Here is an 11217-nt window from a genome sequence, read left to right on the forward strand (position 1 = left end):
CATCAGTAATGACTTTACTTTTGATTCTGGCTCTTGGCTCCAGTTTGAAGGGGATTCTGACTTCCAAGAACTTTGGCGAATGGAAAAGGCTTTTTTTATTTTTCTGTGGAGAATGCTCTCAGTTTCTGTCAAAAAATTTGACCTCAGTTTATCACCATTGGAATTCTGAAATTCATTTTGGACTTAGTGACTTGATGGATCTGAATAAAATAGTAAACTGACCCGTTATCAAATCCAAAATCTCAAAATTGCGATGCCAACATAGTCAAGAAATTGAGTTGTTATACATACTAAGTCAAGATAAAGTTGTGTGCAACAGTACTGTTCTTAAACAAAAGTTTTTTACAGAACTGATAAGAATTCAAAGAAACACAAAGTTGTTCCGAACGAAAATTTTATTATAGAAAAACGCAATAGACGTTCTCTGGACAGAAATGAAAATGATGACGCACCAGCAGGGTGAGAGAAAAGTTTTTCAATATAATTACACATTTTGGGCTCTTTATCATGATTATATTTCTTTATTAAATATATGGTAATAGAAGGGAACTAGCTAATAAAACTCAAGAATAGCATGTTATTCTTATTTCTCATTTTAATATGATCTCGTACAAGCATACTTGTGATGTCGGCCGCACACGAATCCGAAGTAGAAAAGGAAAGGACCGCAGGACCTGCAGTTTATTATACAATATCTTAGTACCCCAATACAACTTGTTATCAATTTCCCTTCCTGAAATATAAAGGAATTATCAATGTTAAATTTTTTTTGCTTGGCTTTTATGAAAAGAAAGCTATCAAAGAATGGCAATTATTTGTTGAAATAGGAAATGGGTGTTCAAAGTGTGTAATTTGTATGGTTTTCATGTATTTTCAAATTATTGTCATTTATTTGTTCATTACTAATCTGTCTTAGATCTTTGTCTGATGAAATTAACCGAATGGAAAGGTCATATAAGAATGGTAATTTTCAAGGAGCATCGTGGGAATCTGATGACGAAGTATCAAACGATTCACTAGAGAATGATATGGAATTACTTGCTGACGAACCAGCTCTTGATAAAAAATTAAAAGTATGTATGAGAAATAGTTAAAAACATTTTATATTTATTTTGTTTTTGAGATAGTCGAAGATGTTTATTTTTGATTTTCACCTATATCAAATTTACAGACTTGGCTCAGACTAAAATTCATTGTCAATAAAAGAAATTTTTTTCTACTTCTATTGACTCTCATACCCAAGTATGTTTATTAAACAATTATTGGGCACAAAGTGTACGTATGGATCGTTTTGGTATTATGTTGTTCTTGTTGGTATATTTTATAATGTTACGAAGTGTAGGCCTACATGGATCGTTTTGGTATTATGTTGTTGTTGTTCTTAGTATTTTTCTTCTTATTCATATGAAAAAGGCACTTCTCTCATTAACTACTGGAACAATTTCTTTAAAATTTTCACTAGTCAAAGATTTTATTTTTCGCTAGAATGTTATTATCTTTATTTATTCAGCTCTATGGGGTTCATTTTATGTGTACAATGATGTCATCAAAAATTGTGCACCTTGTAACGGTTTTAACTTTATAATTATTACTTTATGGAAAAATTGGTAATTTTTCAACCAAATTTTACGAAGTGAAATTTTTTCTTGCTTTTACGGAGGATATAATGATAGGTGCGCAATAGGTGAAAATTGGAAATGGCCAGATTCTATGACTTAATTTGACAATTGCCATTAATTCTAAATCCTTCAACTTCTATTTCTTTGAGATGCTGACCCATTTGAATCAGCCATATTTATTCTTTTTTATCGACATGTCACATGTTCTTTTATATTGATTGTTATATTTTCTCTATTGAAAACTAATCCATCAAATGTGAACCATTATTTATGTACATTATTACTTACTATTATTTTACTTACATTTTTACTTGTTCAATTCAATTCTTGATTTTGGTTAACATCCTAGACAGCACAATTCTATTCTAAATCCTAGGTTATTTGAAGGCCTCTAACACCCTTTTTTATAATTTTTCAGTTAAGTGTGACCAATGCTACTGAATTCAACTCTTTTGCATCTCTGCCTCGAAACACAGCTCTTATCGTTGAAAGAGTTTTAAACAGGCTTGTTATATCAATTCGTCACACTGAGTTTGATTTAAAAACTGCAAAATTTTATGTCATATTACTCGGACGACAATCTCAAGAACCGATTCGTAGTGACCAATCAACCATTGTTGAAGAAGATCGGCACAGAGATAAGCGCTCTCCGTCAAAAGTGATCGAGTATAAAGTTTTGGATAAATCTGCAGGACAACTGGTGTTCAGACAAGTAAGAAATGAATTATTTTTTAATCGATATATATTCTTTTTTATATTATTTTGTATCATTTTTTTCATTCATTGAAAGTTGAAACATCTTATCATGATATTATTGACACAGAACTCACATTACTGGGAAAAAATGTAATTTTTAGAAATAAATAAAACAATATAATATTAATGTTGTGTAATTGATTCGAGTGGCTTACAACAAACTACTGCTTCTTTCTCTCCGTGTTTATGTTAGTTCAGTTGTTCCCAAATTTTTTTGATTCATTCCTTCCTAGCCTATTTCAAAACTTTTTATTCTCACGATGCACTTCATTCATTTTTCAATTCTCATTGGATCATTAGCTAGAGATATGCTTAACTTGCTCTCTGGCTTTTGTGCATTTTGAACATCTTTTAATGTGTACATAAGTAGCTTTTACTTATACTAAGTCAGTATGGAATATTGTTAATACTACACGTAAATGTAATATTCTCCACCTTAAAACAATAAGATTTCTCACCGGGGAGGAATTCTTTTCCATCTTGGAAACTCTGTATTTCCCAGAATCAAATTTGCTTTTATTGGAGTGAATGAATTGAAGTATTTCCACAAATCTACAGCACATTATTGACATCAAAAATTTTCGTTGTGTTACAGTATTTTACTAATGGACAAGATTAATAAATCCTTAACGTGTATTATATTAAAGCTTGTTATGACAGTATATTTGTAATAACAAAATATATGGCTTTAGGAAATGAAAAATACATCTTAACCTAAACAATAAAATTAGATAGTGCCTGAGTACAGCCAATCTTGACAGAACTACCTTCCTACTCTCGCAACACCTTGTAGCAAATGCAGTCTGTTGTCACTTGACGATAACCAGTGGTTACAACACAAAGGAAAATAATATAATAATGATAGAATCCAAAGTGTAGAACAGCGCTACAGCCTACAGGAATATCTAAAATAAATAACTTGGTATGGTGCCGTATGCTAAGCGAAAGGAATGCACTTGCCATCGGCCATCGCACCTCTGATTACCATGCGTGGGTTCACTGGTCGATTCCCCTTCGTAGTATCATTCCATAACCACTGGTCTGTTATGACTTCCTTTGCTATCAAGTCTATGCATCTGAAACATATAACTGGCCAACTAATCCCATAACCTGACATGGACTGGTAATCTGATTTTAAAAGCTGTTTTTTAGACTTTCCCTCTTTTCAGGACAAATGCAATAATCCTCTCCTATTTCTAATATCGAAGAAAAACTCTATATTTATATAATGTCAATTTTTACATTTTCTTTCCGCAGGATCAAACTCACATCGATTTGTTTGTGTTTTTCTCCGTTTTCTTCTCCTGTTTCTTCCTATTCTTGGCAATATGTATCGTAACATGGAAAGTAAAACAAGTTATGGACATTCGCCAAGCAATGCATGCACGTCATATCGAAATGCAGCATATGGCTAGGTGAGTTTGATATTTGACAAAACAGGGTGTATGTCATTTTTTTGTATGGGCTGTCTAGTACGCTATCATCTGCCAGTGTAAATTAAAAATTTTTATTTTGGGGTTTGGTTAATAAAATCTTTATGAAATGTGCCCAAAATAGTGAAAATCCTATTTTACCGTATATGTGGTGAGAGATGAGCTGATAAGTGAGGTGAATCATCTTGTGAAACAAATCTCTTAGCTTTCCATTTCCTCATTTTGAATACTGTACATGGTTATGGTTGGAGGATGAAGTCCTGACTATGACCGCTACAGCAATGTACACGTTTACATCAATAGGTGTAGGGGATTCCTAAGGATTCGGTTGGATTAAATTTAGAATTAACTGCAGCTCATGATTTTGCTGTAAAAAGATTCATTTGAAAGTTTTGAAAATGAATCACAAGACATTTTATAAACATTTGAAAGTTTGGATATGGACATCCAGAAGGGAGATAAAACACTTCATTGATCACTCCAATATTCACCTATTAGCTATTCAGTGAATCAACCAATACAAATATTTTTGTATACTGCTCAAATGTTCCATGTTCAAGAATGGTAATTACCGGTACTATAAATTTTCGATTTTAAATTTATTCTAATGTTATTATATCGGTAAGGACTGACGTGCAATGCATTGCTTTTCAGTCGGCCATTCGCTACTATCTATGTGATGCTTGACAACTACATACCTGAACCACTGTTCTACACACGAAAAGGCAAATTCAACAAGCCATTGGAAACCAGAACAAGCTCGATCATTTCTGATACGACAACACAGTTGTTTCAAGCTCGATCTTGTCCAATTTTCATTGAACCAAGTTGTCCTAACGCCAGCGACGATGTAGCGGGAACATCTGGTGTTAACATCATCGGACCTAGCTCTTCTTCTCTGCCGACTTCGCCGAATCGAGAATCATTACAGCATCGTCATTCCGGTCAAATATCTGTCAGAAAAGGTGTCGGTCATCTGTCGTTGGAATTGGATCCACATTGTATTCCACCACATGACGAAGATGAACGCCAAGCTACTTCAATTACCAAGTATGTTTTTGTCTTTTTATCTGGTTAGTTTTTGGATTTCTACCAGTTGACAGATAAAACAACTTTCTTTCTTATGCCCCAACAACTAATAATATGACCAGTCAATTCATTCCAGATATTGGTCAGACATAGTGACCTAACAACCAATCAAAATGTTCATACAAAATTCACCATTATAATTGTGTGTATCGACCCAGCGCCATTTGAATTGCCTCTTCCGTAGAGGCCTATCTGTTTGCCATATAGACAGTAGGTTTGATATTTAGGGCTGCTCCACAACATGTGTATTGCCAACTGTAAGCAGAATGGTATGAAGCGTATCAGAAAATTACCATTTACATACATTTGAAATAGACGCTGTCAGAACAGATGGATCCAATAGTAAAGAACTTAGAAATAGATAATCCGAACTAAATGAGCATAGCACCGCTAAACTAATTTCATAGAAAATATATAAACAAGTATGAGGTACGAGACATTTGGGCGAGACAGTTAACCATAAAGTAACAAACAAATTATAGCAATCTATGTATAACATGCGTAAACATTGGCATGGTCATTAACTGGTTAAACGTTCAAGCCAGAGATTCTTTTCTTGTATTATGTTATTGTTATAGTCTTGTAGTGACTTATAGAACAAATATATTTTTGAGGGGAAAACTCTGTTGACCTATTGTGCTATGATAAAGCAACCTGCTTATAATAGTACCATCCTCTCATCTGGGAAGAGGCAAGAGGTGAGAATGTGGCCATTGCTCAATCTTTCAGCAATAAAAGAGTATGTATTTTTCCCATGTGAGCTGAGCGCCTCTACAATATAAAAAAGGTACTAAAAGGTACCTCTTTGATTGCACATTGCAAAATAATTACCTTATACAAAAGTTGGGCCCAGTCGGAGGCTAAAAATTAGACAGGTCAGTGCGAAGCTTACGATTTTTAACGATTACAAAATGCAGAGCAGGTGGAAATGATCAATAACTAATTCATGTAATTGTGTATTAAAGAAGAAAAGGAGGTGATGTGGAATGCCAAGGATATACTATGAAATTTTGCTAATTGTGAGGTCGGGAATAAGGTAAAGCGAGTGAGTTTATATTAGCGTTGTAGGGTAGAGAAATGAGATGTTGAATTCTTATTCGCAAGTTATTCTTGTATTCAGATTTTTCCACTGTTGTCGTTATCAGTCTTTTGTTTCAAGAAGATATTGGTAGATTGAATTGTCTTGAAGAATGTTTGATCTTTGACAAATTGGCAAATGAATAAGGATAGCTCTTTCTTTATATTTCTGAGATTATTCATCATAGATGTGGATAAAGTGAGAGCACATCCTTAATACAGTAATTTGAATTGATATTAGATTTATATCATGATATGGGTACCGTGTTCAGTATGTTTTCTGTATGTAACTATCTTGATAAGTAGAAAAATATTGAAGTTTACTAAAATCCTGATCATGCAGTTTTTTCCCCACAATGTATTGGAACAAAAGTTTCATTGATATCGCTTTATACCTTTTGGCCAGAACACATCTCTAGACAAACGGCCACAGATTCGTAGGAAGCAAATAAATTTTATCAAGGATTGAAATTTATTTGGTCTAACATATATTGATGATGGTGAGCACCCAGCATCATTAACTTGCAATGGCAATTAAGTCAAAAATAGTGAAAACATTTGTAAAAATTTGAAAATGCAAGATCTATATGTTCTTTTTTTGGCAGGTCACTATCTCAAGGCACTGATTTTTCTTGCGACTCGACTGACCAGTTATTGGTTGTACCATCACATGGTGACGGAGAAGATTCTTCCAATAAAATACCTCTACTTAATTCCGCTAATACGTACTTAACGGAATATACTGTCGGAGAGAGGATGGGGCAGATATCACCTTTGTCTTCAAGTAGTGGGAGTAGGACGCCGAGTCCTGTGAAATCGACTACTTTTCTTCATCCATATATTGATGGTATGGATACCATCGTTAGTCTGGGTAAAAACGGGAAGATTCAAACTTCTAGTAAAAGAAAAACAATGCCACCTATTTCACCCAGCAATGATGAACCAACTGAAACCGCGTTCGAGCCGCGGACTAAATATCGCTCGACACCAAATCTTCCAGAACCAGGATCCAATAGTTTAAAAAAGTTTCAACCAAAACGAAAGTCTTCCACTGATCGCTGTAAAACAAATACTTTATCTTCTAAAACGAGTCAAAAATCTGACCCTAAACAGTCGAGGGGCAGGTTCAGTACTAAAGGCAAAAAGCACGCTTCCAAAACCTCATCTAAAGATGAAACTACTACTCATATAAAGCCAAGTCCGTTAGCTTGTGAAATTACGGAAAACGGATTTGCATCAGTGAACACGGTTCTGCTGCAACTTCCTGGGGGTTCGCAAGCTCCTGCTCACAAATTAGCGTGTTTAGGATCGGCGCTTGTAACAACAAGAAATATGATTTGTCCTACATTTAGCAATGACACTCAAGTTTCAAAACCTCATTTTAAATCAAGAAGGTCAAAAATGTTATGAAATGTTTAATTCTAATCTAACTTTTGTACGAGATAACACATATGGTAAATGCTGTGGGTGTTAAACCACACGCCAATTTCATCGGCTCGTACAAACTCAACAGCATAATACACATCCCTCAATTTCTTTTTTAGTTTTACTTTTTCTTGCCAATTTTCTTGTTATTTATTGTTTTGTTTTCAAGTGTCTGTTTAGATGCCAGTATTTGCAATTGTTGTGTTGCCATATATTTTTAGCCAATGTCTGATTAATTTTAAATCGCAGTCTCTTTCATTTTTGCTCCATGCTGCACTGTAAATAAATAAAATTTATCGATTTTTCCGTGTAATTCCATCACATACAGATGTATAATCAATTTGGTTTTATACGAAATTCGAAATTGAATGTTTTTTTTTTCTACAATGCCACTTTAACAGTAAAATTGGTATTTAAAAAAATAATATTTGTATTTTATTTGTTTGATTTTCTTTTGAATTTAGTTAGTAACCCTACTTAAAAGTGGATAGTTAGGATTATATTACCTAATTTTTTAATAACTCAAATGTTGAAAACAATTGTTTAGATATACATACAGTTGAGATTTTTTGTAAACTAAACTCATTAAATATTTATATTTCAGACATTACCACCCATTTTCAATCATACTGCAGTTTCTGTTTAAAAATTCTTGCCATTTTTAGCATAATGCTTGGAAATAACTCATCTTGATTACTTGCTTATGTATTGCTTTGAGAAGCCATTAAATACTTATATTGCAGTTGACTAATGATCATACTCAGATACATTTTACCTATGACAAATTTTTTATCATTTTTTGTTCTTTTAAATTAATCATTAAATGCAGAAATTTTCTTGTTGAGTAACATCTTCAATATTGCAGTCGGCATTTGTATAATCTATTTTATTTAGTTATTATTCCGTCTACCACACCTTCGTTTAATTAGACGGGTGTTACTATGTTTTCAAATCAAATAGTTTAAGTGAAATGATGCAATGTACAATCAAGCTTATATATGAAGTCGTTTTCACAATATCCCAAAATCTCTGGAATTATTTTTGTTGTCACACTGAAGCACTTGTCAAACAGTTGGAGTGGTGTATTAAAAACAAATTTATATTTAATCAGCGCTATTGCATTACTGTAATATGCTTTGTAATATTATTTGTTCATTTTTCACTCTTTCCATTGGCACTTCATCCAGTGTTAGCATTCAGGTCACAAACCTGTTTGAATCTATTCTGGAATCTTGTGATAATCTGCAAACCCCGTTCTGTTTTTATGAATCTATAGGGTTTTGTGCATGGTGAACCTACTTCGAATACAAAAGAGAACCTGTTCTTAAAATTTCAAATTTAATCCAAACCTCTTTCAGATACAAAAGAGAACCTGTTCTTAAAATTTCAAATCCCATCACTGACTTCATTTGTAACATACAAATGACTAATTATAAAAGAACTGGATTTTGTGATGAAACTGGTTTTGACTGGTTTTGCAATAATGTTTGAAAACAATCATTTATAATAATAGTTTGGTATGTCTTTCTATCCCTTTTACCATACTGTAAGTCAGGGGTCGGCAACCTAGGGCCGTAACATAATCCAGCCCGCGACGCTTCACTGAATTATGGTAACAAAACAGCTGTTGTGACGATTATATTTTTCACGTTGCAAAATTCATTGCGAGATGTGTGCAGACTAAATTATATTATAATCTAGCAAGTATAAAATACACAATTACTCGTTTAATGAGACTTTAATTAGATGATAATTAGACAAATGGCAACAAAACGCAAAAAGTTGATGCTAAGTGCAAAGGGGTCAATGGCGCCAAAAATGCAATGAGGGAATAAATATATATTCTATTCGAGAGATGTATCCCTCCTTCATTTTTATTATAAAAAATATCATCCGTTTGGTTTTCAATTTCTAAAAATATGTGTGGCCCGCCAATGACTTGCAACCCTTATTTTGGCCCGCGAGCGACAAATGGTTGCCGACCCCTGGTGTAAGTGATATATTGCAAATTTCACTCGATTAATTGTTGACAATTTGTCGTTGATGTATGTAACACCCAGGTCAGCAGACTTCAAGCTTTCAAATTAGATCAAAAGATTTTCTAGTGAAATTATTACAGTATTCATACTTTGCAAAATCAACTAACTCACACTGTATGCAATGTTTGTATATTACTTTTATGATTATTCAATATTGCTCAGTACTGTTTGCTGCATCGATATTCCTTTTCTATAATATCAAGCTAACCATCATGGAAATGTTTTTATTTCATTTTTGTTAACCATTGAATTCATACAATTACGAAATCCACTCTGCTGCTGTCATCTGTCATACATCAATATGTATTAGGAGTTGGTCAATTTGGATATGATATTCCCATCAAAGTGCCGACTATTAGAAAGAACAATGTCTTTGATTCATTTTTTCTTGCATATTTATGCACTTCGAAACAATCATTCATATTGGTTTATATTTTCCATTTGGGTGATATAAAACATTGCTTTGTCGGCTGGTAACCGAAATCTATAGCTGGTCTATTAAACATGGTTTGTGTCTTAGAATAAAATAATTAAAAAGTCATGATGATTATTTAAATATTTTATGGGTTAATGATAAATTTTAGATTTTCATTGAAAATGTGATTGCCATTATTTTAAGGGCTTGTGGTTTTTGAAAAATCCACCATATTATTAATGTGGTCTTCTGACAGCAATATCAGTATGAAAAAATTGCTATACATCTAAGTATAGTCGGTCGATAAACGTCTTTTTTGAATAGCCCGAGCATGCCTACTTGCAATGGTTATAAGTTTGGATTCCTTTTGCGAAGTTACACACTCACAGCGTCCAGATTTACTATTTGGCTTGCTGAGATTTGTCTGTATTTATTTTCAAAATATCTAGGCCAAGACTACTTAATCCCGTCAAAGGCGCATTGATCCTTTTGTCGAGGCGGTGTTGATTACTCTTTTATTATCAATGACACGTTTACTCACAGCATCGAAGGTTTCAAAGCAAATTTAGCGTCAAACTGCGAAGACCCCGTTGAGGCGTAACCTCGTCTCGCAGTTTCCCGCCGACTCACAGCGGTGCTGTTTTGTCCCGTATTTTTTTCTTGTTGTTTGTATCGCCGGCCATGTGTGGGGCAAGTATGGATCTCTTCTCACACGCACATATCATGGATGTTCAATGCACGATTAGTGGGAACTGAGCTCTGGCACTCGCGACCTATTTTATATTCACAATCAAGATTTTTTCTTTATTATTATTAATTTACATTTACTTTTGTACGAATAAAAGATGACACAATTGAAAGTCGTTTATCATTTATTGCCAATCTCAGTCGAAGTTGAAAAGGTTTTTAATTGTCGAATTGGCAGCGGAATTAGCGGTCTGCGGTTTGGGGAATTTGTTAAATTGTCGAGTACCTATGCCACGTTGAATAGTTTATAATTTTGTTCAATGAATAGGAGTGCTGAAATCGGGGTATGAGATGGAAGAGGAAGTTGATGTTTTGTTTCTACCTTGCAAGGTGCCTGAACGGGATCTCGAATATGCAACATCTAAGTATTGCGCCTCCCCATCCGTTGCCTATAATTGGAAAGATACCCGACAGAGACGAGAATTGGCGATGAATATACCTGTATTTCTCAACTTGCGCGCCAGAAGATGGTTTCAATATGAAACGATTATGCAAAAGATTTATTCTGCGCAGTTTGGCATTTCAGGAAGTCTTTTAATTCAATAATAAAAAGAAATATTAGCTCTAATGGTGTCCGACAATGGGAAAAGGCGAGCCTGGATCGTTTCAGTTGTTTT

At 33.9% G+C, this 11217-nt stretch overlaps 1 protein-coding gene across 1 annotated transcript in view; it reads left to right on the forward strand.

The window, feature by feature from the left end:
* LOC120327709 (multiple epidermal growth factor-like domains protein 8) overlaps positions 1–10713 on the forward strand; it is a 46613-nt gene extending 35900 nt beyond the window's left edge. The window contains exons 42-47 of the mRNA XM_039394052.2: positions 349–459; positions 917–1073; positions 2038–2331; positions 3633–3790; positions 4463–4858; positions 6580–10713. Coding sequence (XP_039249986.2) covers positions 349–459; positions 917–1073; positions 2038–2331; positions 3633–3790; positions 4463–4858; positions 6580–7384 — 1921 coding nt within the window. The 3' untranslated portion in view covers positions 7385–10713. The remainder of the gene's footprint in view (positions 1–348; positions 460–916; positions 1074–2037; positions 2332–3632; positions 3791–4462; positions 4859–6579) is intronic.
* The last annotated feature ends 504 nt before the right edge of the window (positions 10714–11217 follow it).

Source organism: Styela clava, chromosome 7 (assembly GCF_964204865.1).
Source record: "Styela clava chromosome 7, kaStyClav1.hap1.2, whole genome shotgun sequence".
NCBI classification, from domain to species: domain Eukaryota; kingdom Metazoa; phylum Chordata; class Ascidiacea; order Stolidobranchia; family Styelidae; genus Styela; species Styela clava.